We start from the raw sequence: 27,267 nt of genomic DNA on the forward strand, positions 1-27,267 counted from the left end.
TCATTGTAAGTCCTGCAAGACTGCAAATCTGTTTCTGTGGAAAGGGCTGCATGGGGAGGGGCGAAGGGTGCAACAGGGGATGCTAATACACATTCATATAAAATGTACAGCATTCAGTTTGCTTTCTCACCTTCCAGACCTCACAATCCAGCTGTCACTGTTAGCACCCAATTGAAATGTCTCTTTTTAAGGTCACCCAAAACTCTTAATTGTTCTATTCTCTTGAGTTTTGCAGCAGTTTTTGGTTGATGATTCTTCCTTCTGCAAAGATTTCCCCTCCCTTCTTTCTCCTCTGGTTATGGTAAAATTGAGAATTTATTCTCCATCTTTACCAATTTCTCTTAAATACTCATGTACCTCAGAATTCCTTCCTAGGAGTGCTTTTATTCTTGCTTTGTACCCTCCACCTGATGGCATTCATAAAATCCTATAGCCTCAGCAATGATACCCAAATCTTCCTCTACAGCCCCATTTTACCCTGAGCCCAGGGGTCATCTCCCTAATAGTATCAGGCAACTCAAACATGACATGTATAATAGCAAGCTGGTGTCTCTCTCACCCACTTCCTACCAAGCCTGTTCCCTCTAACCCATCTATTAGTCATAAGAGTTAAAGTTAAAACAATATATCAGTTCCCTGAATTAGAAACTTTGCCATTCCTTATTCTTCTCTTCAAATCCTGTGGATTCCACCTCCAAAATATTTATTTACTCTATCACTTCCTCTCTACTCCCATTGCTATCACCCTAGTCCTCGTCATCTTCACTTAGACCAAAGTCATGGCTCCCTACCAGGCATCTCTATATGAAATCTCCTTCCTCCTCCATTCCCAAACATTTTGAACCAAAAATGTTCATGTCTCTGAAACATACACATGTCACTCCTCACTGAATAACCTTAAGCAGTTTCCTGTAACCTACAGGATACAAATTTAGAATTCTTAAGATACTTCCTAACCCTGCCCCAAACTACATTCCCAATCTCTGGTCACAGAATTTAACAATTCTCCCCAGATGACTTAATCTTATTTATATATATTTTTGAACATTTAGTTCCTTCAGCTCAGAGTGACCATTGCCGACAACTCCTTTGTTATGCAAAATAGATTACTTTTCCTCAATAAATCCATGCCTGTCAAGATCTCTTCATAACCCCCTAAAAGGCACTCATAGTTTTTTGTGCTCCTATTTCACATCTACCCCTATCAGGATGCTTACTGTGGCATTCATTCATATATTCCTTTAGCCAGCATGTAAGTTAGCATCCATACAATATATCATAATAACACCCATCATTTTTAAACCCTACTTACCCTAGAAAACCTACTAACCTGGAATTCTGCACCAACTTCAGCACATAGAACAATGCCTTTACATGAAAGTTTCTCAACAAATGTTTGTTGTTAAGTGAATGGATGAATGAATGAATGAAACATATATTTATAATAAAAATACCCCTGCATGGAAATTATGTTTTTTTTTTTTAAGATTTTATTTATTCATCAGAGACACAGAGGGAGAGAGGCAGAGGCACAGGCAGAGGGAGAAGCAGGCTCCATGCAGGGAGCCCGACATGGGACTCGACCCTGGGTCTCCAGGATCAGGCCTTGGGCTGAAGGCAGCGCTAAACCCCTGAGCCACCCGGTTGCCCCCGGCAATTATGTTTATCTTATTTGTTATGAAGCTGGCCACTAGAAAGCCACAGCTTTGACCCTATTACTAGCTCTGAATCCTATCCTCTAGAATTTATTCATTCATTTTTTTATTTATTCATGCATTCAGTTCCTATCTAGTACCTACTGTGTGTAGGCATGGCTCTAGGTGCCAGAGACACAACAGTAAACAACACAATCCCTGATCTTCTGCAATTACAGTCTAGTGGGAAAAAAACAAATTATAGACAAATATAGAAGTAGAATATAAGGCATTCCAGCCAGTGATGAATATTAGGGAGGGAAATAGAGCTGAAAAGGGAATAGAGAGTATGTGGAGCATGATTAAAGACTTGACGGGAGGCAATTCTTAATAGAAAAGCCAAGAAATGGTTTAGGGTAACATAATACCAGTTTACACTCCAGGGGTGGCTTCTAACAAAATTCAAGGGAAAAGGGATACCAAACCTACCTCCTCAGGAAAAAGAAAAGGGAGGTGGGTAATAAATAGTATATAATGCTGTGGTAAACAAAGAAGTTTACAACTCACAAAGAGGCCTATAGCTTGCCATCCCATTCTGTGGATTCATAAGGAGGACAGAAATGTTGTTGACCTGGGCATATATGCTGTAAATTCATACCTCTCTTGAAAGTCCTAGTGCCTTGGGAAGCACTTTGGAGAAGGGGCTCAGTTACAGTATCAGAGACAGGCTTGGATTTGAACTCTCCAGTCAGGTGGAGGCAGGCTTGGTAGCATGGAAAAGCAGTAGCCCAGGGTTAAGAGTTATGGAATGAGAAATGAAATGGACAGTAGGCTTGGGTAAGGCACCTTTTAAATTAATATTTAAAATTTTTGTTTATTTACCTCTTTTTCTCCTTCATAGGAGACAGAGAACCAACCACAAACTATTTCTAATTTCACAACTTCTTTTTTTTTTTTTAAGATTTTTTTTTTATTTTTTTTTATTTTATGATAGTCACAGAGAGAGAGAGAGGCAGAGACACAGGCAGAGGGAGAAGCAGGCTCCATACACCAGGAGCCTGATGTGGGATTCGATCCCGGGTCTCCAGGATCGCGCCCTGGGCCAAAGGCAGGCGCCAAACCGCTGCGCCACCCAGGGATCCCCCCAGCGGTTTAGCGTCTGCCTTTGACCCAGGGTATGATCCTGGAGTCCCAGGATCGAATCCCACGTCGGGCTCCCGGTGCATGGAGCCTGCCCGCAGAAGCTTCTAACAGCTTCTCTTCAGGTTTATGAGGTAATGCCATTCCCCACCCCACCCCATCCCCGAGCTTTTTTTTTACATTTTATTTTTTCCTAATTACTGCAGTTTGGAAGTCAAGGTTTGAGGTGCCTCGGTGGGTTCCTGCTGCGAGGAAATCGAGCACATCCTCCTCCTTCACTTGCAGGACATCCAGGGCTCCAGACATGATGGAAAGTTCCCTTTAAGTTACAAGGGGAAACGCAGACAATGTAATAGGTAGGGACCCCGTTCAGCATAGCGCACAAAAGAGGGAATGTCATTTTTAATAAGTAAAGCACAGCATTGTATTAGTAAAACTGATTGTGCCCAATTTATACACAGTGAAAATTTTGTAGAAGAGACAAATTCTGGATCTGTAAGAACTCTCAGTCCTTTGCAGCTAAAGGTCACTGTTAGGGGCTGAATTATGTCCCCCCCCCCCAATTCCTATGTGGAAACCCTAATCCCCCCTAGCTTGAATGTGACTTTTTTTGGAAGAGAGGACCTTTGAAGAGGTAATTAGGCTAAAATGAGGCCAATAAAATGGACCTTAATCTGATGTAAATGCCGTCGTTCTAATAAGAAATGCGGACATGCAAAGAGATACACCCAGGGCGTATATGCACGGAGATAGAGCCATGGGAAGACGTGGCAAGTGGGCGGCCGTCCGCAGGCCAAGAAGTCACAGAAGCAGCCAACTCTTCCAGCCTCCAGAACTGTGAGCAAATGAATTTCTCTTGTTTCAGTCACCTAATCAGTGGTACTTTGTTATGGCAGCCTAATAAACCAATAGTCGCTCAATCTACTATTTCGAGTTAGATAGCTCTATTTTTCTAATTTTTTAAAAAGATTTTATTTACTTATTCATGAGAGACACAGAGAGAGAGAGAGACATAGGCAGAGACACAAGCAGGCTCCTTGTGGGGAGCCTGATGTGGGACTTGATCCCAGGACCCCGGGATCACTACCTGAGCCAAAGGCAGGCGCTAAACCGCTGAGCCACCCAGGCGTCCCTATTTTTCCAAATTTTCTATCAAGAGTTTTCTATCTGAAAACTAAACGGGAGCAAGGACTGGGGGAGTCTATTCTTTTTAAAACTTCATGTTTCTCTGAGTTTCCCTCCTACACTTTTGCCCCTCATGCACTCGTGTCTGAAGTTCTCCAGTCTTGTGTGTTTGGGATCCTTTTATAAAAGACAGTTGAGTATATTTAAAGCATGGTGTTACCACAATTCCCTAGGAAAAACACAAATATGGTTTAAGAGGAGAAGTTTTATTACAAAGTCAACTTAAAATTTAAATATCATTTTGGTTATAATTTACCCTAAAAAGTGAACAGAGCACAGTATTAGGGCCAGAGTGTGTAAGACTGGAGTTAATAGCCATAAAAGGATTTTGCACTCCTCTGTGATTATAAATGCATTGCCCTTTCTGTACAATGATGCTGCAGCTATCACATAGTCATTATTTAAACATAAGCTGGCAGGAGAAACACCAGTAACAGCAAACACCTTTGCTTCAGTTAAAGAAGGAAAAATATATTCATAGTTGTTTTTTTTTTTAAGTTGCCAGTGTTTGTGTCTACTTCTGTTAAGTAAGCTGGTTTGTGTCTGCATATTTGTGTTAATATATGAATTATGTGAATAAACTAAACCATTTATGAGCTGTGTGTCCCTGGATATATTCTATAATCTAAGCCACTGTTCCTTACCTATTAAATGGGGTTGATATATTTCCAAAGGATGTTGTTGGGGGTATTAAATAAGAAAACATGTGCTAAATTCTTGGTAGAGTGGCCGATGCATGCAAGAGATCAGTAAAAGTAACGCTATGCTTTTATTATCATAAAGCTCAGACATTGAATTCCTCAAAGACCTTAGTTATCTTAGGGCTAGCATTATGCTCTAGAAAGTAGACTCTTTATAAGTACTATAGGTTGAATTAAATTATTGCAGGTTGGACTGAACTAAAATAGATAGTGTATTACATTTACTGTTGTTTTTATATTTCTAATTCTTTCTATAAGTATTCTACTAATGCAAAGAAAAACATTATCAAGTAGTAAAGTATTTAGCTGGACAAAATTACATTAAGGAATCAAAGGAAGTTTAGGCTTGATTCTTATAAACCCAATGCTTTTAAATATGTACTTAGTAACCATGTGCTGCTATAAGCAGACATGTTTCAAAGAAGTAACTGTTGATATTCCAATATTTTTTTGATCAAAATATTTTTCCTTAGCTATTTAAAGTTGACGATTTTGATTTGTGATCTAAAAGCTTCAATCTTTTTTTCGGAAAAATGGAAAAACATTTTGCTAATTTTCAACTTTCAAGGGTCTGAAATCAGGTCAAGGCTCAAAATTGATAGTGGCACGAGTCCACTCAATTTAGCAAAAGTGTGTTCTCTCTGTTCCTCTCTAAATGTTACAGAGAATTCATTATCTTTTTTTTACATTTAAAAAAGTGAAACAATAAGCCAAGGATATCAACATATCATGAAGTCATAAAATGAAAGCCTATTTTTTTTTCTTGCTCTTACAGTTTGCCGTAACAGGATTTCTAGAAAGGTGTGCCAGACCCATAGAACAGAGAGAATAAGTGTAATGAGGAGATCACTAAGATGGAATTCAGGAATCCAGAATCCAAGCCTGACTCCCTAAAGTCATATCATCTCTGGTAAATATCACTAAATTTCTCTGGATCTCAGCCTTCTTTTCTAGACACTAAGGAGTATGATGTATGTGTGTCCTTCTTTAAGAGGATATGATTATTCTTTGGGAAAAAAAGGAGAACACAATTTAAATATGAGAAACTTTTGTATGTTGTCTGTTATGGCATGTATTTTTTTTTCTATGAAAGCAAGTACTGAGTAAGCCAATGCCACCTATAGATCTTGTGTGAATTTAATAATGTAATTCTGATATTTACTGCATGCATATTATGCACCATCTATCACCTTGCTAACATAAACTAAGGATCTGAAATACATTAGTGTCTAATTTAAAGTGCCACTACTAGGTAGTCATTATTATTCTGGTTTGATGGAACAAAAGCCACCAAGAGCATCAGTCCTGTATGTTTGGTCCATGTGTGCAGGGGAAAACTCCCCAAGTGGAGCCAGAGGCATAATTATTCCCATTTTAAAGATGGAGCTTCTAATGCTCAGGAGAGTGAGTTGCCCAAAGTCAAAAACAGAAGGTTAGTGACAGAGACTCCAGCACTGATGGGAGACAGATACTGGAAGTTCCATTTAACTTCTGGGAAAACCGAGACTTGGAGAGGTTAAAGAATCTGCTCTAAATTTCCCAAGTGGAAAATGGTGAAGCCAGGCTTTAAACCCAGGTCTGGGCCACCTGGGTGGGTCAGTGGTTGAGCATCTGCCTTTGGCTCAGGTAGTGATTCCCAGGTCCTGGGATCAAGTCCCACATCAGTCTCCCTGCAGGGAGCCTGCTTCTCCCTCTGCTGATGTCTCTGCCTCTCTCTGTGTGTCTCTTATGAATGAATGAATAAAATCTTTACAAAAAATAAATAAACCCAGGTCTGTTTACTGAATTCATAATGTTCTTTCCACTAAAAAAAAAAAAAGCACATTAGATAAGTAAAATATGCCTCTTCTTTTCATCTAGTAAACAGGTATAAATAAATCATTTTGTGTTTTACAGCTCCCTTGTTCACTTTCTCCTCCCTCTTTGGCTACAAAGCCTCTTTCAGCTCCTCTACCTGATTCAGATGGTCTCCAAAAGTCAAACCTGTCCTATTTTCTTTCCAGAGAGGAAAGCTTATGTAGTATTACACTTCTATTTTTTTTTTTTTTTTGCCAGCTTTGCTTATATTGCTAAGAGTTCTTAGGATTATCTTCCTTAATGATGCCAGATCCTTGATACATTAGATTTAGGAGCACAGCTTCAGCATAAGGATGAATTGACAAAAACTCTTTATTGAGGTTCAGATAGGAAAACTTTGTACCACTTGTACCACTGCAAATCAAGATTTTAGTTAACCCTCTTTGTTCGCAATGTCCTATGGTGCCAATATTCTTTAGTGAACCTTCTCCCTAGGAAACCTTCCTTCTTCAGATACCTTCTTTAGATTTACCGTCAGGTGCTTTAATACCCTGACTACTTTATTTCTGCTCAATGCAAACTTTTTAGTTTCTCCTTTTCTAGTTAGCACCATTGGAAACCAGATGAAAGGCAGCTTCTCACTTTGCACTGATAGTTGATCAAGATAAACCGAGAAACACAAAGGTTACAGAGATGATATTGTACAAGCTATACTAAGGTCAGGTAACCAGAAACCCAATAACTGGGGATTAGGGTAAAAATCAGCACAGATAATCTTCAGCTTCCAGTGTTTGCTCTGAAAAGACTCAATGCTAGCCTATTTCCTTTGCTCTACATAAAAGAACCTTGTTCGGCTTTCAGAGTCCCTCATTGTCATGAAATCAGTCATTTGAATCAGAGTCCTTAAGGACATTTTCCTTGCTGAGAGTACTCCTTTGAAAGGTGTCTGATTATCCTATAGTCCTGACAGCGACCCAGTTTGCCCCAGGACTTGACAAGTTATTTTCTACCTTTTGACTACACAAAAAAACTCTACAATGTTAATACTGTATTATCAGAAATACTTACCTCACTTCTTAGACCATAAATTCTTCTATATAACAAGAAACATTCATGGATGCAGTTAAAACATCATGATTAGAAGGATGGATTTTTAGAATTAATCAGGCACAAGTTAAATCCAAGATTGGTCTAGCTCTGTGACTTTCAGTAGTCACTTAACTCCCTGCCGCTTAATTTCCTAATCTGTAAAACAATATAATTATACCCACCTCATAGGTGCATTCGATTACCTTGTTTTTCTTTATCCAAGTAATGGCAATGCTTAGCAACACCCTATATATAGATGGTTTACCAAAACCAGAAAGTAATAGTTGTGTTAGGAGTATTGCAAGGAGTACTGTGTAGATTACTATAAAGATGAAATAATATATGCAAAGTACTCAGCATTGGATGAGTGCTCCATAAACAATTGTGAACTCACTTCAAGTCAATTTCTTATGCACAGCTTTTAGGTTATTTGTGGTTTATTCTGTGGCCTCTGGATCATACTGAAAACAAATCACAGACCAAATTCTGTAACACATAGAGACCGGTATGCTGATATATAGACAGGTCATACTACATTTCTTTAAAGCTTGATAAAGTCCCAGCTTTTTGTATAGTTAAGTGCTCTCATTAACATCTTGCATGAAATATTTACTAAAGACAAACACATCATTAGAAATCCTCCCACACCAGTGACTGGAATCAGTCTCTTTGTGGCTCAAGGCTTGAGTGTCATTTCTACTGCCAAAAGCTAACTTCCTTGTATTATTATACCTTATTCCTATCTATGCCTCCAGAACGATTTTATCCAATTCATATATCCTAAGCTTTAATTTTACTAATGAGCCTTTCGTACATGAATTGTGTCCTGCCATTGTGCTGCCTAAGCAACCATTGTCCTGCTTTAAAAAATTATTTTGCAATATAGTATGCTATTTATGAGTGATATCTAACATTCTTACTCCTAACATATTTCCAACATATATAAGTAAAGTAAGTTTATATGATACAGATATGGATTTTTTTTAAAAAAGTAGTGGCATTAGTATCCTCTAGAGCAGGGAACTTCTAGTTACACAGCTGGCTGGCTAGCCCTGAACTGAAATTCCTGAATAGAACCCTTACAGCACCTGGGTGATATACCTTCAATTAAATCACACACACACAATACTATCCTACATATTTTAAGATAAATGAAAGATATCAGAGCAATAAACAGTCCAATTTAAGCATGCATTCTTTAGAAGTGAAAAAGAAAGTATATATTTAAAAATTTATTGTTATGGTAACAATACCCTTACTCTTATGTACTGTCTCACCTGGAATGTGGTCTTTAGAATAAAAAAGGTGGTATCTCAGATACCATAGGAGCCTTCATAGCATGGAATGGCAGCCCTGAATGGAAACAATAAAAAAGAGGAAGGTAGGTGACGGTGGCTAGTGTATGTGGCTAGTGATGACAATGTCCAGAGCTTAGTAGCCATTTTAAAGTTGGATGTCTAGATTCTGAAAGACCTCACTTTCCTCAAGGCCTCTAGAGAATAGGTTGAAAACTGGTCAAGATCCCCATAACCTCTAAAGATGGGGTCATTGCAAACAGTTTCTAGCTGAGGGAAAACACAGACAATGAGGTACATTGTGAACAAATGTCTTTTATCCAAATTTGATAAGTGGTCTGATGACACTGAGAGAGACATGAAAAATCTGGTACTTGTCTAATTAAGTTGCATATCCACTAAAAATTTTTTTTAAAAAAGTATCTACAATGCTTATTTCAGACTGTGGAACCCACAATAGTAGAGTTATCTGCTGACTAGCCACCTTGATGGCAAACCCATTCTCTATCACCTAAAGACACTTGCCTAAAAAAGGAAGAAAGAAAAATTCCAAATATGTGACAGCTTCTCTGATATTCCCTGTGTATAATTTTTATAGAAAAAGATAACAAGGGAGTTGCATAATATCTTGTCATAGAGCTTTATAAAGTAGTATATTCATCCATGTTTCTACACTCTTTATTGCAGCGCCATTCAAAAGTTGTACAGAACTAACTTGTCAATTAGGGAATAAGCCATGCTCTAGAAACTTCTCATTTAAGTGATTCAGTAGAGAACACATATTTCAAAAGAAGAATGTAGAAAAGAACATTGCCACAGTTGGAGCCACAAATCTCTTTTAAAGACAAATAACTGAAGAGGGTAACATCACTGCCAAAAACACTAACAAATTAATATAATACACATAAAAGTGGGGATCCCTGGGTGGCTTAGCGGTTTAGTGCCTGCCTTTGGTTCAGGGTGTGATCCTGGAGTCCCGGGATTGAGTCCCACATCAGGCTTCCTGCATGGAGCCTGCTTCTCTCTCTGCCTGTGTCTCTGCCTCTCTCTCTCTGTGTCTCTCATGAATAAATAAAATATTTTTTTAAAAATACACAGAAAAGTTATGAGACACATGTGAAAGTCATAACAAGGAAAATTATGCAAAGATGTACAACTAGATGATATCTTTTCAAAATGTCATGGAGAAGAGGGGCCTCTGGTAAAATACATAAAATTTGTAACATGGTATTTGAGCACCTAAAATATATATTTTAGATTTCAACAGTGTCCTATATTCTGGGAATACAGACTATAGAGAAGCATATTCTCAGGATATACATATCATTTAGAAAATCAATTTCAACTTTTCTTCTTTAGAAATCCTTCTCTGAATAATCTTTAAATCATTTTCTTATTAATAATAAATCACTGCTGACTATAAACAAGAGTGGAATAGTTGCTCTTTGATCTTGATTCCTTAGAGGTGGTGCTTCTGGACTAATGTTTCATGAGTCAGTTCTGGAGATGTGAATTCTCCAGATGTAAATTAGCCCTCTCTGGCCCCAGTTTCTTCACTGGTAGATTAACCACAGAAATTACATTTATGAAAATTATCTTCTAGTTTTAAAAACTATGTTCATGAAATAAGTTTTTGAAATCTACAAGGATTAGAAGACAAGCAAAATGTTTATATAAGTTAATTCAAATAATTATACCTCTTCCATTAGAAAATAGAGTCAAAAAATATTTGTTAAACTTAGCAGATGTAATGACATGAAGACATAGTTAACTTTTATCAAGCAGCATTTCGTATTCTCTCTCTAGAATGTTCCCATCAAATTCCCACAGCTCACTTTATTCTTTTACTCATCACATTTTGAACAATATCCTTTTCTCCTTCACTGAGTGAGTACTCATGTATTACAAATTAATTTTCCCATTAATTATAAACCTAATTAAGGTTATAAAGAATGAACACTCTGCTTAAAGAGGAAGTGTTATTTGAACTAGGATTTGAATGATGAAAAGGAGATTTCAGGCAGAAAACAGAGAAAAAGCTACTGCATGCTAAAAGAACAATGTGAACATGGGAACAAAGGTGTCAGAAGATGTTAAGAAGTCCAATATGGCTAGTTAAACAGAAGTGGCTGGTATAGTAAATGAATCTAGGGAGCTATAAATATTGTAGCCATATTGTGGGGAAGTTTGGATTTCATTCTCCAGGTCCTGAGAATCAAAATACATTTATAGGCAGTGAGGTGGTATGACTAGATTTTTACAGATGCTACTGAAATGTTGGCAGTGAAGTTGAAATGGACTGGAATAAAAAAAGACCAGACAAGAGGACCATTGGTGGATCTGCTGAAATAGTTTAAGTAAGATTCATGAGACTGAAGTAGGGCAGTGAATGATGGAAATGGATAATACGTTTTAAAGGAAAGTATTAGTCATCTGGAGGTATTAAACATATTTGTCAAATAGATTGATGAATAAATGATATGAATTATTTCTATAAAATTAAACTAATAATTTTAAATATGCCAGTAAATTCCTTCTCAAAGATCCATTGGATTTTTCTCTCATATTCCTACTAGAATCTTGAGATAAGCTTATTCCTTTAGAATTTCTTGATAATACCACTTTTTCTTTGGGTCCTAATGGCTAATATCTTCTTGATTATTTGTTAGAGGTAGAGTATAATGATCTATCTGTATTATAATTATCACCATGAAACATTAATTCTGTTGTCAATGAACCTCCATTTGATATGTGAGCAGTATTTTTTGATAACACTAAATAGAACAATCTAAGTTAATATTATGAACATTTCTAGAATTTCCCAAAAAGAGTTTAAATAACATTTAAAAGAATCCCTGATTTGGTATTATCCAGATTCACCTATTTTCAGGAATTTAGTTATTTACTGACGATTTTGAAATTGGGCCTATGATTGATTTTTAGCCACAGCATAAAGGAAAAAAGGCCAGTTACCAAAAATTTAAGTATTTGGTATCTTTGAAAATATTTGCTAATCTTTTTTTCCATAACCAAGAAAAAAAATTAATAATGAAACAATGGGTTTAATGCTATTCTCTGAATACTAGAAAATATGGATTATTCAAAGAATACTCCATAAACTGATGCTTTCCATCAATTTTCAGGCTGGTAAAATTACACACCTATAAGGATAAAGGAAGTTTCACATTTTTGCAGTTTGGCAACTCCACAGGAAAGAGGTAATCTTTCCAATGAACTTTAGCAGATAAGTCCCACAGTGGATTCTGAATGGTCCACTTTAGGTCATGTAACCCTACCTCACAGGTCAGGGGATTGGACAGCCCTGGATCCTAAACCCACCTCTAAAGTGGGGCTGCAGAGGGGGAGAAACAGAACCTTGTGAATTACAGTCCCTCCTGAAAGACATGGAATCCACTGTGAATTCTACTGGAAAGAAGCAGGGCTGCTGACAGAGAAGAATAGGAAAGTGTGCTGGGCAAATAGTGAATGCTTACCATAGTCCATATGCCTGGATTAGAGCAATGCTTTTTCTACGTACTCTTTGAAGGACCTGTAAGAAACTACTTTATCTTGTTGGTTCTCAGTTTCCTTATTTCTCAAATAGAAAAATTATCTCCCTTACATGATGGTTGTGAGAAGTTAGGGACATAGTATAAGCTTAAGGGCCTAGCACAATCCCTGCCTCATGTCTGGCATCAGTAACTTAATTAGAAGAGTATTAAGAGATTTACTATGTTCTCACTGGACTTGACATTGAAGATAAAATAATGAGTGAGGACAGTCATAGTCAGTGACTTTAATCAAATAATCACACAGACAAATGTTAAACTGCAGCTGCTTTGCAAGCACCACACAAGAGAAGGAATTCATACTTGAGTTTATAATAAGAGGGGAGCTGAGTGAATCAGAGGTTAGAGAAAGCCTGCCTAAGGAAGAGAATATAGAGAATATTGAGTTGAAATCTAATGGGAGGATGAGAAGATATTTACTAGGCAAAGAGAAAAGGGTTGACCAAAGCAGTGTAAGTGGAGGCAAAAGGAAGGAGATCTGCAGAGACTCTGAAATGGGAAGGAATTATGAGGAACAGAAAGAAGGCCCTTGTCTGAGCAGGGGAACACAACATGAATTGACTTTGGAGAGGCAGCAAGGGGCCAGACACGGGAAGCTGTGAAGCCTTTGCTAAAGTAATTATTTCTTTATCCCAAGAGCAATGACAAGGTACCAAAGAGTTTTCAGCAGGGGGAGTTACATCATCAAAAACTGATTCGTACTCCATTTCTATCTCCCACAACAATGGGAGTAGATGGCAAGCCTCTGATCTGGCCTGGTCAGACAATAACAGTTTCAGTCTGGGGGTGCCTTTTTTAAAAGAAAGGTAGTGAAAACGACACGTGTGTCTAACACAGGGCGGGCACCAAATGGTGAGGGAACAAGAAGTGTTTCACATTCATGAGACAAGACTTACAAGACTTATTTACTGAATTAAACCTCTCTCTTAACAAAAACATTAAACTAAAAAACATAAACTGTTTCCAACCATTAATCAAAAAACAGCATGATGGACAAAGTAGCATTGAAAGAATGCAAGTGAAGACAAGATTATCATGGAGAGACATTCTTCCAAATGTACCAAATGTTGAACTCCCTGAACCCTATAATGGGAGCCTACTATTTCTATAAGAAAACATTCCCCATGCCTCCTAGCCACTTGGGGCACAGCCCTGCTGCTTGTTCACTTGTAAGTAGCTCCTGGTTTCCTTCTGCTGAGGCACTGGATACTAGCCTGTGTCTCCCCCAAAGGCCTGCCTGAAAGGGAAATCTCAGTCTTTCTGACCTACTTTTGACCTCCCCATCAGCTTGCTGGAGAATCTGTGAATTGCATACTAGCTCTTCCTAATCTCTTTGATACCTGCTTTTTTATTCTCTTGACTTGATGTCAAATAACATGATTATACAGCAAAACTGTACTGCACCAATATGAAGGAAACAAAAGATAAAAAAAAAAAACAAAAAAACAAAAGATAAAGTTATGAAAGTCTGTGATGATTTAAATGTAGCTAGAGCCATTGAGTTGTGCAGGTAGGGGGAAGAGACAATTGAGAAGGGAAAGAAGGGAAGGAGGGAGGAAGGGGGAGAGAGTGTGAGAGTACACAATAGAAGATGAATACATTGAGTTCTGAGATGACTTAGTTGAATAAAAAGAGATTGACCTGAATGTCTGAGAGGTTCACCCCCTGGTTTCTTTAAACCTGGCCTAATTTATTAGTCTTTGTTTCTATTAGTTTCATAAAATTAGTATAGATTGATGTTTGCAAAGTTTTTTGTTTTTTGGTTTTGGTTTTTTCCGTGAAAGACGGAGAGAGAGTGGCAGAGACACAGGCAGAGAGACAAGCAGGCTCCATGCAGGAAGCCCGATGTGGGACTCAATCCCAGGACTCCAGGATCATCCCCTGGGTCAAAAGTAGATGCTCAACCGCTGAGCCCATCCAGGTGTCCCTGTTTGCCAAGTTTTTGTAATTCTACCAACTTCATGATTTTTGTCATATACACCTTCCCTTAGTACTTATTATTATTTATTTAATATTATACATTACCCAGCAATTGCACTTCTGGGGATTTACCCCAAAGATACAGGTGCAGTGAAATGCCAGGACACCTGCACTGTCCGATGTTTATAGCAGCAATGTCCAAAATAGCCAAACTGTGGAAGGAGCCTCAGTGTCCATCGAAAGATGAATGGATAAAGAAGATGTGGTCTATGTATACAACGGAATATTACTCAGCCATTAGAAACGACAAATACCCACCATTTGCTTCGATGTGGATGGAACTGGAGGGTACTATGCTGAGTGAGATTAGTCAATCGGAGAAGGACAAACATGATATGGTCTCATTCATTTGGGGAATATAAAAAAGAGTGAAAGGGAATAAAGGGGAAAGGAGAAAAAATGAGTGGGAAATATCAGAAAGGGAGACAGAACATGAGAGATTCCTAACTCTGGGAAACGAACAGGGGGTGGTGGAAAGGGAGGTGGACAGGGGGTGGGGGTGACTGGGTGACAGGCACTGAGGGGGGCACTTGATGGGATGAGCACTGGGTGTTATGCTATATGTTGGCAAATTGAACTCCAATAAAACAAAACAAAAATATACATTAAACTGTCTTTAAATTAACCTTTTAACTTTTTTCTAAGAAACAACTTGGAATCATCTGTTTGAAGTGATATATATGTATGCATATTATATATGTATACATTTAAATATATATATTTAATTTATGCTCATTTGATAAAACAAAAAAAATTGATCTGTGTACCACCTAAAATCATCCTGGGAACCTTTACAGCTATGCATATCATACTGCTATACCCATGCTTGGAGGCAAGCTCCTAGAGCCTGCAGCAGAATCAGAAACAACCCCTCTCATACTCATTTCCCTTTCTATCAGAGTATAGTAATACATTTTAGAAGTGTAAATCCCTTATGCATAATATATATATGTAAGTGTTTGGAAGACTTTGACATAGCAAAATTATCCCTAAGGGCTGGTTAAAATTGGGATTACCAGGGAGGAGTTATTAATTAAATGATTTACCAATACTGTCATACTTTTGTTTTCAGGCTTCTTTCCACTATTGCTTAAAATAGTTTGCAGTACCATTCTGATTGAAAGTAAAAACAATCGTTTAATACTGCAAACTTTTCTTGTGATCCTTTTTCTCATTTGTTTATAATTTATTATGTTCATAACTATAGACAGGGAAATAGTCTTCCAATTGGGAGTTCCAGTCACATGGAGCAAAACACTTTCTGAAGGACGCACAGTGTCCTATCAAGTCCACATTTCCAAGTCCCAAACATGTTTACTCTTAAGTGAATGTGGTAGACAGAATAATGAACCACCCCCCCACAAGATGTCAACATCCTATTTCTTGGACCTGTGAATATGTTATATTACATGGCAAAGGGGAATTATGATTGCAGATAGAGTTAATATTGTTAATCAGCTAACTTTAAAAGAGGCAGTTTCCTGGATTATCTAAGTGGGTGTAATATAACCACAAGGACCTTAGAAGTAGAAGAGGGAGAGAGGGGAGGGAAAATCAGAGTGGTTTATTAATAGGAGAACTCAACTCACCTTTACCAACTTTGAAGATGAAGGAGGCCATGAGCCTAAGAATGTGGATAGCTTCTAGAAGCTGAAAAAGGCAAGACAAGACAAGGAATTCTCCCCTAGAGCTTCTTTATAGAAGGAATGCAGCAGTGCCAACACTTAGCCTAGTGAAATCCATCTTGGACTTCTGACCTCCAAACTGTAAGATAATACGTTTGTGTTGTTTTAAGCCATTATGTTTGTGGTTATTTGTTATAACAGCCATAGAGAACTAATACAGCGAGCCTCAAATATTACCTAATTTCTTGTTCTCTTACGGTTGTAAGTCTGACACATATATATATATTTTTAAATTTTATTTATTTATGATAGGCACACAGTGAGAGAGAGAGAGAGAAGCAGAGACACAGGCAGAGGGAGAAGCAGGCTCCAGGCACCGGGAGCCCGACGTGGGATTCGATCCCGGGTCTCCAGGATCGCGCCCTGGGCCAAAGGCAGGCGCCAAACCGCTGCGCCACCCAGGGATCCCTGACATATATATTTTTTAACAAAGGCACACTGCACTAATTAATGCAGATTTGGAATCCTACTCTCACTAAAAAAAAAAAAATTCCTAAATTTATACGTTATTATTGTTCCAAAAAATTATTGATGTTATATCTGGTTAACCTTTTTTTAAAAAAAATTAGTACAATTCTTTTTAATGGTCTCCAGTTATAAGAACATATATAGAAGGGTTTTGGAGAGACAATAAAATACTTGTTTTAAGTATTTTTTAAGATTATGTAGCCAGAGGGCTCTGGATTCTAATCAGACTGTACCATTTACTAGCTGTGGTTTGGGCAAATTGATCTAAGCCTCTGCTTCATCATCCGTAAAATGGGAATAAAAATGATAGGATCTGTACAATAGATTTGAGGAGAAGATTTAACAAGATACTCTAGGAAATAGTCCTTTGCATGGCACGTGGTATGTAATTAAGAGCACCCCACAATGGTGTTGTGTCATCACTGTTTTTGCATTATCTTCCCGATTTCTCTAACAAATAACACCTTCGGAACATTCGCTGCTGTCCACCTGCACGTTTAATAAACCATGCCTTCCGTTTCGACGGTAATTTCTGAAGAAGGAGCAGTAAACCATTCTGAAAATAGCATCTTCCTTAGCAAAACTTAACCCCGAGTCAACGTTTTTTTAATGATGAACATTCGTTCATTCACTAAAATGTCAAAAAAAGAAAACCACAACAGGGAACAAGACAATGGCCTAACCATAGACCCCTTGGGCGCCCCCCCCCCCCCCCCGCCTCCGGTAGGCGCCCAGGGAGCTCCTGCGGCCTCAGGGTCCGGGGAGCGCCCCGGCCGGCGGGCGCGCGCCTGTCCCCGGGCGGTGCCAGGTGAGCCCGGGCGGAGCTCCGAGGCCGAGCGGGGACTCGCCGCGCCCCGCACGCGGCGGCAGGAGCTTCACCCCCGGCGCCCGCGCGAGGGGACGCGCTCAGCCCGACTTGTTCAACTTCGGGGGCCTTGGCCGCGCCCCGCCGCGTCTGGCTTCCCCGGGGCTCCGGAAGGGAAGGAGGCGTGTCCGGGCGGGCGGGAGGGGCCGGCATAAAAGTGCTGGCGGCGCGCGGGCCCGGGCTTCTCTCGCCGCCTTGCGCCGGGACCGGGGCCGGGACCGGGAGCGCCGCGGAGCACGGCCGCGGAGGGGGCGCTGCGCTCGGCTGCCCGATGCGGGGACTACCTGCCGCCGCCGCCGCCGCTCGCGCAATATGCTGCAGCTCCGGGGCGTCTGAGCCGAGTCGCCACACCGCTGCCTGGGCTGGACCACGGCGCTGCCTTTCCTTATGAAGAAGGCACAAGTGAGTGGGGCGCCGAGGGCTCGCCGGCCCCCCTGGAAGGGCGCGGCGCCCCGGGGCAGGCCGCCTCTCCCGGCCCCGGCGCGCGGGGCTGCGCCCGCCGGGGGGCCTGGGGCCTGGGGGGCCTGGGGGGCCTCGGGGGCCTCGGGGGAGGAGCGGGAGCGCGGAGACCCGGCCGCTGTCCCGTCGGGAGCCGCCGCCGCGAAGTCGGGAGCTGTCAGCCGGGAGCCGCGGGTCCTGTAACGGAAGGATCTGCTCTTTGGCCGGGGAGCGCAGGTTATCACGTGGAGGCATCTGCCTGCGCGGGGGACGGTCTCCCGTGGGTCCCGGGAGATTACAGAGCCGCTCCGGGCGCCCGGGCTCGCGCCCTCCCGACCCCAGGGTAGTGTGCACCGGCAGCGGGCGCCCCGGGGCTCGGGGCGCGGGGGCGCTGCGGGGGCGCTGCGGGGGCGGCGGGCTCGGGGCGGCGGGAACCTGCCCGGCCCGCCGGGAAACTTGGCGCGGCGGTCTCCGCCCGGCGTGCGGCTCCGCCGGGGTTTCCAGGGAGCCGTGGATGGGCGACCACCGCCACACCGCACCCACCTTCTTCCATCACAGGAGAGAGAAAAGTTTTCTGTTGTTTTGCGTTTTAAACAGGCGCCTCCAATGACAGCGAGGCAATCCCCTGCGCATCTAAATTGTGCACAGTCCCTAACGCGGTGGGTAGAGCACCGCCCAGGGGGAATAGTAGACTCGCCCCCACCCCCACCCCCACCCCCACCCCTTGAAGCAAATATCCGGCTTCTGGTTTGGAAAAGGCTGCCACGGGACCCCCGCCCACGGTGCCTCTCTCCGTCGCAGTCCTGTCCTCTCCCCACTTCTCCCCTTAGGGATTTGCCTGTGTATCCGCGCTGAGCTGGGTGACGCTGCCCTTTCACCCCCCCAGAGGATCCATCCGAGAATGCAATTCCAAGGGGTGGAAGTGGGGGCGCGGATTGAGAATCTGGCCGGATCATCAGTTTTTAGAGTGGCATCCATGTGCTGAAAATGCTTTACTGAATGAATTGCTTGGTATCCTATTTTAGATTGATGTGTAGGCCTGGGAAATGTGCACAGTCAGAAGGAAGTAGGAAGAACCCAGCCCGATGCACAGGTGTGGGAAGGGCCGGGGGAAGGGACGTTGCTTGGCAGAAAGGACGTTTGTGCCGTCCCCAGGGCAGCTGCCCAAGACTAAGGAGCGGAGCACAGGTTCGTCTGGTGAGCAGGTTAATTCAGAGGCAAAGCACTGAACACCACACCTGGAATCACCACACCGTGCTGTTGAAATACAAATGTTAAAAACTGGCACAGAAAGAAAAGTTTTAATGTCATTATTTGACTTGCACAAGCTTTCTGCTTTGTGGAATGATAAGGGAGGGGAAGTAATTCCTGGTTATTGTAGCATCTTCTCACGTGGATGGTAGTGATGAGAGCTGGTGGAGAAACCGCTACCTTCTAGTTAGGGCGGGGCGGGGGGGGCGGCGAAACCTTCCTATTTAAACAAGAACACGGGAGATAGATCAGGTTAATGTCCAACACTCCAAAGGGAGACGATGTACTATCGTGTCATTTTGAGAGTCAGTAGGATTGATGATCCTTGCACCCTTGCTTTGCAAAACAAACGTGAGCTCCGTAATCTCCTTTCTCACTTTGATTAAATGACTGTGTAAATCGGATTACATGGAATAATTCCATTGAAAACTAGAAAGAGGTCGATCTAGCCTGAAACGCTGTGGCGTTAGTGACTCAGTGCTGCTGACCAGGGACATTTGAGACTGCTAAGTATTTTAGAAATGTGACCTGCTCCAACCAAGTTAAAGTGCAAGCCCTTGGGGGATCTTGCTGATGTTAAAGGGTTTGCAAGCAAAGGAGGGCAGTGCCCTTGTTGAATGAAGGCATTCATAGCCTGGGATCCAATGACCTTCAAGGTTTCCTTTAAGGATACTTCTAGCAATTCCACATTCTTGCCACTGCAAAAGAATACACTTGGAAATAGTAGGAAATCAATAAAATCTTGGAAATAGGGAAGGGGGATTAGATCCTCCTCCTCCTTCATGTTGTTAAATTTCCTAATCCAAAAGTTAGAAAGAAATGTGCTGTGCAATTCTAGGTGGATGAGGAATAGCTTAGAGAAATTAGACATTAATAAGTAAGGTCATTTGTTCTACTGCATCTAGTGTTATCCTTGCCAGAGAGGAGCGTCTATTCATGTTCAACAGTTTAAATAATCACTTAGAAGGATGGCATCAAGGGAGCCTGGGTGGCTCTGTCGGTGCAGCATCTGCCTTTGGCTCAGGTTGTGATCCCTGGGTCCAAGGATCAAGCCTCCGGCTCCCTCCTGCTCAGTGGGGAGTCTCCTTCTCCCTGTCCCTTACCCTGCTCATTCTCTTTCTCTCGTATAAATAAACAAAATCTTAAAAAAAAAAAAATGACATGAATACCAGAGTTCCATCGTAAGGCAAGGGGTTCAGTAGGTTTCCATTACCCAAGATACAAAACGAGAATTTAATAGTAGTAATAATAATAATAAATTTTAGCTTGAATTATAAGCTCTCCAAGAATCTCAGGGACACCAAGTGTTCTGGCTTCTCACTCAAGCCAAGTGTGGAAATTCTATCAACAACCACTTGGGGTTTGATAAATGATTCCGTCATTTATTTAGTGTGTGTGATGGACTTAAGTATTTGGGAAGTAATTACACGGGCAATAGTCTTTGGGAGCAATTGTAACAGTAAATTGAATCAGGAGCCTACAGAAATGAATGTGCTTTGCATTTTTTCGGATTTCTGATTGTATTTTATTCATATTGTGTGGTTTTATAGTTTCAGAAGAGAACTGTGGCTCTAGCTTAGAAAGAACATCTATTTCAATGTGCAATTGTGTTTTTTTTTTCAATGTGATGCTCTGATACAGTGGTATATTAAATAACAATTGTGCAGCATATTTGGCAAGACCAATTAGAAAAGTGCTGTCAGTTTAATGGGCCTGGTGCCATGTTTATCGATGTTATACTTATATTTTGGTTTTGAGATGGTTTGTGAGAGTTTTCATGACTGCTGTCAGTTTTAGAAATACTAAGACTGGAAAAATTCATTTTGTAAACAGTATAGAAAGGCCATTTTAGGTACACACTAATTCTCAGAAAAGAAACAAATAGAATGCTTGTTAGCTTATGTTATTCCAAAGAAAATATCCTCTTTTGTCTTTATGAAATTTGTCATCTGAGTGATGACACACATTTATAGAAAAAAATTAACATTTGTGAAAAGAGCGTTTTTAAATTTTGTCCTTAAAGTCACTCAATTTGGAATGCGTGCTTTAAATAATTCTAATTTATATAGCTCTTAATTGATACATTTTGCCAAGACTTTAAAAGTCAAGTGCTAAGTCAATTACATTTAATATAAAACAAGGAAAGTAACCATATGGAAATCTGAGGGCCTGAGCCAAACCAATTAAAATTGCTAAATTTTATTTATGTCTAACTCCTCTGATTTGAAGATAGCAATTCTGAGTCACATTTTTTCTTTAATGATGAGTGATTAAAATTCTTCCATCACCATAAATAACATTAAAAAAAAATCACTGCCCAAATAGCTAGTCAGAATATTGCAGGGAAAGTTTCTTGCATGGTCCATTAAACCCCACTGCACGTGCCTTCTCCATCCATGTCTTGGGAGTACCTAAGCTATAATGGAAAGATTCTAGGCTCTTGCTTTTGAAAACTTAATTCTGATTTTTCTTTTACCACTGTAAGACAAATGACCCTCAGGCAAATGGTTAAACTTCTTAGGATTTCCATTTTATAATCTGTATGATTATCAATTAGTTATAAAGATTCTTCTCTTTTGATGATTTAAAGGACTAAACAAAATTTTATATAGGCCTTTATCCCAGCACAATGGTTTAGTTTACTGTAGTTAGAATTTATTGTCCCCAAGAAGAGAATTGCCTTGCCGGCAACTTAAAAGCCAGAGAAAAACTATTGCAAATGATCTTTAACCAGCAAAGCAGAGAGACCAAGTTTTTATAAATCTGAATCTATGGATTCATTGTCTCCCATTATAGGTTGTTACCTGCTTATAGACTATAATTAATACACATCAAACTTGGATTATGTGAAAAAGGCTCTATGTAGCATGAGAGATGTTAAATCCTTTAAAGCTATTCTTTAAAGATAAAACTGAATACTATAAGAATTAAAGATAAAAAAAGAAACTGGAAATATTACTACCATGTCTGATTCACTTCTGTATTTCCACACTCTTGCTTTCTAAGTTCCCCTGGTATGATTCGGAGAATTTATTGTAGACTAAAGATACTTGATTTTCTAAGGGGGGCCATGCATTCATTTCTGCAGGGTGTCTTTACCAGGCAACATGCCATGACTTTTTTTTTTTTCATTATGCAAGTTTGTGAGTTTTGTTTTTTTTTTTCTCTTCTTGATTACCTTAGTGTTCCCTTTTGTAAATTAGGGTGTAAATTTGGATATAAATTTGGATATAAATCTGAGGAATGATTTTATCTTTGTTTCCTAGTACATGAATCATGAGCAGCTGTAAGAGACTTTTTTGTTTTCTTTTTTTTTTTTTGGTGTTAGTCACCTGTGTAGTCAGAACAGTTTATGAAACCAATTTTGGAACACCGGATGCTTTTATAATCTATGCTGTTTTCAATTATTTTGTATAGACTTTGTCTCATAGAAACCATTGACTGTAGCCTTACTGATTTATAGATGCAGCAAGATGTTTTTGTCTTTTCACTTAAGTATGTGTATACTAAAAACTGCTTAAAGGGTTAGGAGTTTGATAAAATTGTCATTATTTCATCTCTACCTATTTCCTTCTGTCCAGAAAAAAGGGAGATGGGCAGGGATGAGTGATTTTCTTATAATTAGGCCTCATGGTTCTTTTTTTAAAATCACAATGTGTGTCATCTAAAGAAAGACTGTTCTTTATGTATCTCTTTTTCTTTTGGCTACATTTTACTATTTTTCTAGGCTGCCACATTGACTTGGATATTAGGGGATGGAGTTCTTTTACTAGTCCAGATACTAAGTTGTATGACTTTGGAAAGGCATTTTAATCTCCTCAAACCTTGGTTTCCTCAACTGTAAAGTCAGAAAGTAGGAGTAGGGGATTTCTAAGTGCCTTGCAGTAAAATTCTCTTAAGATACTAGTAAGATAGAGGTTTGAACCACATGGCATTTAAGCTTCCTTTGATTCTGAGATTTATGTAGCCATTGCTTTGGGTTGGTGTGAATACAAATTATAATCATTATTTTATGATCATGAACCAGCCAGTGGGGAGAAATGAAAGAAATTTAAGTATAGACTGTTGTACTTTTAGCCATTTCACCTACTACGATATTTCTCTATAATAAGAATGACACTTACACTTCCTATGTTAGCAATATCCATGGTTGAAGAGGTTCTTTCTTCTAATCTTTACATTCTTTGGGGGAGGAAGAATCTTAAGGCAAGGTCAGACAGGCAAAGGAGGTCAGTTTACAAAAGGTAATGAATGCCTCCCAATATTTGCTTCACTTTGCTTCCCCAGTAGTCTCCAGCATCTGTGTGTAGGGAGTAGAAATGGAGAGCAGCTGGTCATGCAGCAGAAGTATTAGTGGGCAGAATCAAAAGAATGGGTCGTATGTGTGGCTCTGGCTCCAGAACCCAATCGCTGAGTCTTAGTAGTCTTGGACAAGTCATGGGCAAGTCACAGGCAAGTCTCTGAGTGGTGGTAGTATCTGAATTGCACCCTAGAGTTAATCCTGAGAAGATAGGAGGGGAGGGGTCTATAGTTGGATGCACAGAAGCTGAAGAAAGAGGGAACAGCCCTTTTGCTTCAGGGAAAAGACAGTTCCCATAGATGACACTTGGCAGAGTCTTTTCTTGCCCTGGCTTTTTGCAGATCTAATATGATCTCTCACCTGCCTCCTTTCCTTAGCTTCTCTCTAAAACTGACATTTGCTGAGGGTTGGGGCAAGCTAGTAGCCAGCAGTAGTTTTTTTCCTTAGCAGTCAGAAGCCATGGCAGTCCTTTTCTTGTTGTTGGCATGAGAATATTCGAAGATCAGTTGGCCCTCTCCTCCAGACAAGAGACCATAGGTTCCTCAGAAAAGAGAGTCTTGACGATGACAGTAATGCTCTTCTCCTCTAAATGCCCACAGAGTCAAGTGAGCCACCTACTAAAATAAACAAAACAAAAGGCAGTGATCCAGACAGTTAAACAAGTAGCAGTAGCTATATTCCAGTTACCTGGATGCAGGAATTCAGCACTTGACTTTGCAGGTGTAGCTGTTGCCTTGGGGTTTTGAGAGCTCTGATTAGAATGCCATCTCAATGGGGGCAGTTAGGGTGCCTTTTCTTTGTTCCTGGTGCACAGACAGCAGCTCAAAAAATCTGGCAGTTGCCTTGCAAAGAATGCCTTGCTCCCATGGAAAAGGGCGTAAAGGCGAGAGCAAGAGCAAACCCACCGTCAGCACTCACTTGAAAAGGCAAGCCTCAGCCTCTTTCACCTTTGCAGAAAAGGTATCCCCGTGCATAATTTTCCTCCAAAGAGCACGGCCCAGAGGGGGGCGTTGTGTTTGTCTCCTCTACATACCTTCTGTTGCCCTTCCAGGGGCCAAACGAAGTTCATCTTCTGAACAAAAGCCCTGTGGCTGCTGAGGATTTTTGCCTCCTTTTTACCTTGATGCAGAATCTGTGAAGCCAGTGACCTTTCCATCTAAGTGCCTTGACTAAACTCTAAGACCAAAACTCTTCTCATAATTGGCTTGTTTCTCCTAATGCAAGCATTTGAATGGTAGGGTAACCAGCCCACTGATAGAAATGACAATTTAATAGAGGCTGTCTACTGTGAGAGTCCTTCTTACACTGAGTTTTCTACTGCTCCCTTGGAGTTCCTTTCTTAGTGCCCTCCTAAGCAACTGCCTTGTGGAAACACCCAGATTCCTTGATTTCCAAGAAGAGCATTGCTGAAAAAGTGGGTTGTGTTCTAAAGGCCTTGACCCCCTCCTGGGATGTATTGTCCATATGGATAGCTATCAAAATTTATATGCACTGCAGACCTTCATATGAGGGCAGAGGGAGGAAGGGTTGGAGAGGTTTCATATGAAACGGTTTCTAATGTGATCTTGAAAACCCAAGGATTGCAAAACAAGCCTTGGCAGTCACACATCATTAATTATGGTTCTGTGTGAACCTACAATTTATTGCTTCTGAAATAGCCAACACATTAGGGATTTATGTTTTTGATGATCAACTAAAATGTCCTGTAATTGCTTTAGTTTGGATCTTCTGGTGATTTTAGAAAACTGTTCTATTTATCTGGCCCTGCCCAGACCTCTCTGATGTGTTCTGTTAAAGTAGAGGATGGACCAACAACATGTTATTCCACTGCTTGTTAGAGAAATTATCACAGTAGTGGGGGGTGGCTGGCTGGTCCTTTCTGCCTCCAGGTGGTCCAAAATGGGCACTGAAATACAGAAATACAAAAGAAGCTAGAAGACATTCAGAAAAATGAAAAGGAGGTTATTAGCACAATGTTTTTAATATTAGATGAAATAAATTCTATGTAGAAAAGCACAGGGCTACAAAATAGGTTTTCTATAATCCTTGTCTTTGTGACAATTGTAACCGACTTTTTTTTTTTTTTTAATCTTTAAAGTTTTTCAGTTTTTAACCCCTGCCCAGGAAAATATTTTTAAGATTTTAGCACATGTTTGTTTATAATGTTCCATGACCATAGTACTATATCTAAACAATATTTAGAAAATAGTAGACATCCCTCCCCATCGATTTGAAACTTGGATCCGTGTACTCCTGAACAATTCAGTACACTTTTAAATCCCAAACTGATCTGACCATTGTTTGTACTTCTATACAAATGTCACACATAAATTATTCAGCTCGAAGAAAGGAAATTTACTGTAGTTATGTGTCAACTGTTTGACATTTAAACGTGTAGCCATTTTAAATAGCTTCCATCACTGTTTTATAAAATCAGATTACCCTGATACTAAGATCATGCCAAATGGCACTTAGTGGAAAACTGTTCCAAGATTAATTAATTCATAGACGTTTTCTTCTGGGAGGTAGGTACTTTTTTTTTTTTTTTTTTCCAAATCCCATTTCACAGGTAAGGAAACTAAGATAAAATCTTTCCTCTACCAACTCCAAGTGGTTATTGCCAAGACTAACACCCGAAGAGACTTAACTGGCACAACCACAGTGTATCCGTGAGGCTTATTATTAAGTACCTCAAAGATACACATTCTGTTTATAGGAACCTTGAATCAAAAAAAGAAATCCAATTCAGATATTAAAACAGCTGCCAGTGATATTAATGTGGACAAGAAAAATTTCATGACTCTAGTTGCCTAGCAGAGCAGCTTGTACTAGATGCTAAGTAAATACATATTGAATGTTGCGGAATGAATAGATACCTAATTCAGGTTGTTAGGTGCTGATATTGTTGTTAGAAGCTTTTTTTTTTTTTTTTTTTTTTTAAGCAGAAGGCAAATTATAACTACTGTCCTGAGTTTATTATACAAACATGTTTGGTTGATGACTGGAAGGGCTAGTTAAATATTTACAGCATAAATTTTCAGTGAATATGCAAATATCATTTACTAGCTAAAACTGGAGACCATGCAAGAAAATAGAAAACACTGGATTGAGTTCTAGATCAAGTATATTATTAGTTCTGCCATTTACCGTCAGTATGATTTGTAGTGTTTCTCTCTGACCTTTACTTTCCTGATCTTTAAAATGGGTGCAGAAATAACTACCTGTTATAGTATTGATGTGATGATTAAGTAAAATAGTGTCTAATGGGACAGTGACTTACACTTAGTAAATAATCATTTCATTCTCTGCTAGAATTGTGAATCATGAAACATTACAGCAAGTCCACATGCTGTAAGAAATAAATTTATTAGCGATACCTGGCTGTGGCTATAAGGCTTGTATTCTGAATAAATGAATTAAAATAATCCTTAGAGATTTATGCCTTAACTGCCTTATTTACATATATTATCTACTTTCTTCAACCCTTATAAGCACTCTTAGTAAATTCAACAAAATTTTCCCCCATTTTGATCTCCTTAAGCTTTCTTCCCTTTCTGAAAAAGGAAATGGTTATACAAAACAGGCCAAAAGACAAGCTGCTTAAGAAGAGAAGAATAGCTAGTTAATAAATTAATACTTGGCCGCTCACCATGGATGAGGCACTGTGCCACAGACTGCACAGGTATATCTCATTTGATTCTAGAAAAAAAAGAAAGAAAGAAAATGTTAAGGAGATACTGATTTTTTTTTTTTAAACAAATAAGGAACCTGAAGTTCAGAGAGATTAAGAAAATTTGCCCAAGATTAAAAGAAAAAAAATGCAAGTAAGTGGAAGAGCTTCTTTTCAAACCAAGCCTAATTCTGAAGTCT

The 27,267-nt window shown here is 39.9% G+C and overlaps 1 protein-coding gene and 1 long non-coding RNA gene across 3 annotated transcripts in view; one reads left to right on the top strand and one right to left on the bottom strand.

Annotated features, from left to right (window-relative positions):
• The window catches only part of LOC121481554, a 33,087-nt gene extending 16,975 nt beyond the window's left edge, over nucleotides 1-16,112 (bottom strand). Inside the window, exon 1 of the long non-coding RNA XR_005985315.1 lies at nucleotides 15,980-16,112. This is a non-coding gene — a long non-coding RNA (uncharacterized LOC121481554). The remainder of the gene's footprint in view (nucleotides 1-15,979) is intronic.
• Nucleotides 16,113-17,600: 1,488 nt separating this feature from the next.
• The window catches only part of KITLG (KIT ligand), an 81,546-nt gene continuing 71,879 nt past the window's right edge, over nucleotides 17,601-27,267 (top strand). Inside the window, exon 1 of one of the 2 annotated variants that reach the window (XM_041738365.1) lies at nucleotides 17,601-17,810. In XM_041738365.1, coding sequence (XP_041594299.1) covers nucleotides 17,796-17,810 — 15 coding nt within the window. In that variant the 5' untranslated portion in view covers nucleotides 17,601-17,795. The remainder of the gene's footprint in view (nucleotides 17,811-27,267) is intronic. The other variant, XM_041738364.1, reaches the window with a different exon arrangement.

The sequence above is a fragment of the Vulpes lagopus genome, chromosome 23 (genome assembly GCF_018345385.1).
Source record: "Vulpes lagopus strain Blue_001 chromosome 23, ASM1834538v1, whole genome shotgun sequence".
Lineage (NCBI taxonomy): Eukaryota > Metazoa > Chordata > Mammalia > Carnivora > Canidae > Vulpes > Vulpes lagopus.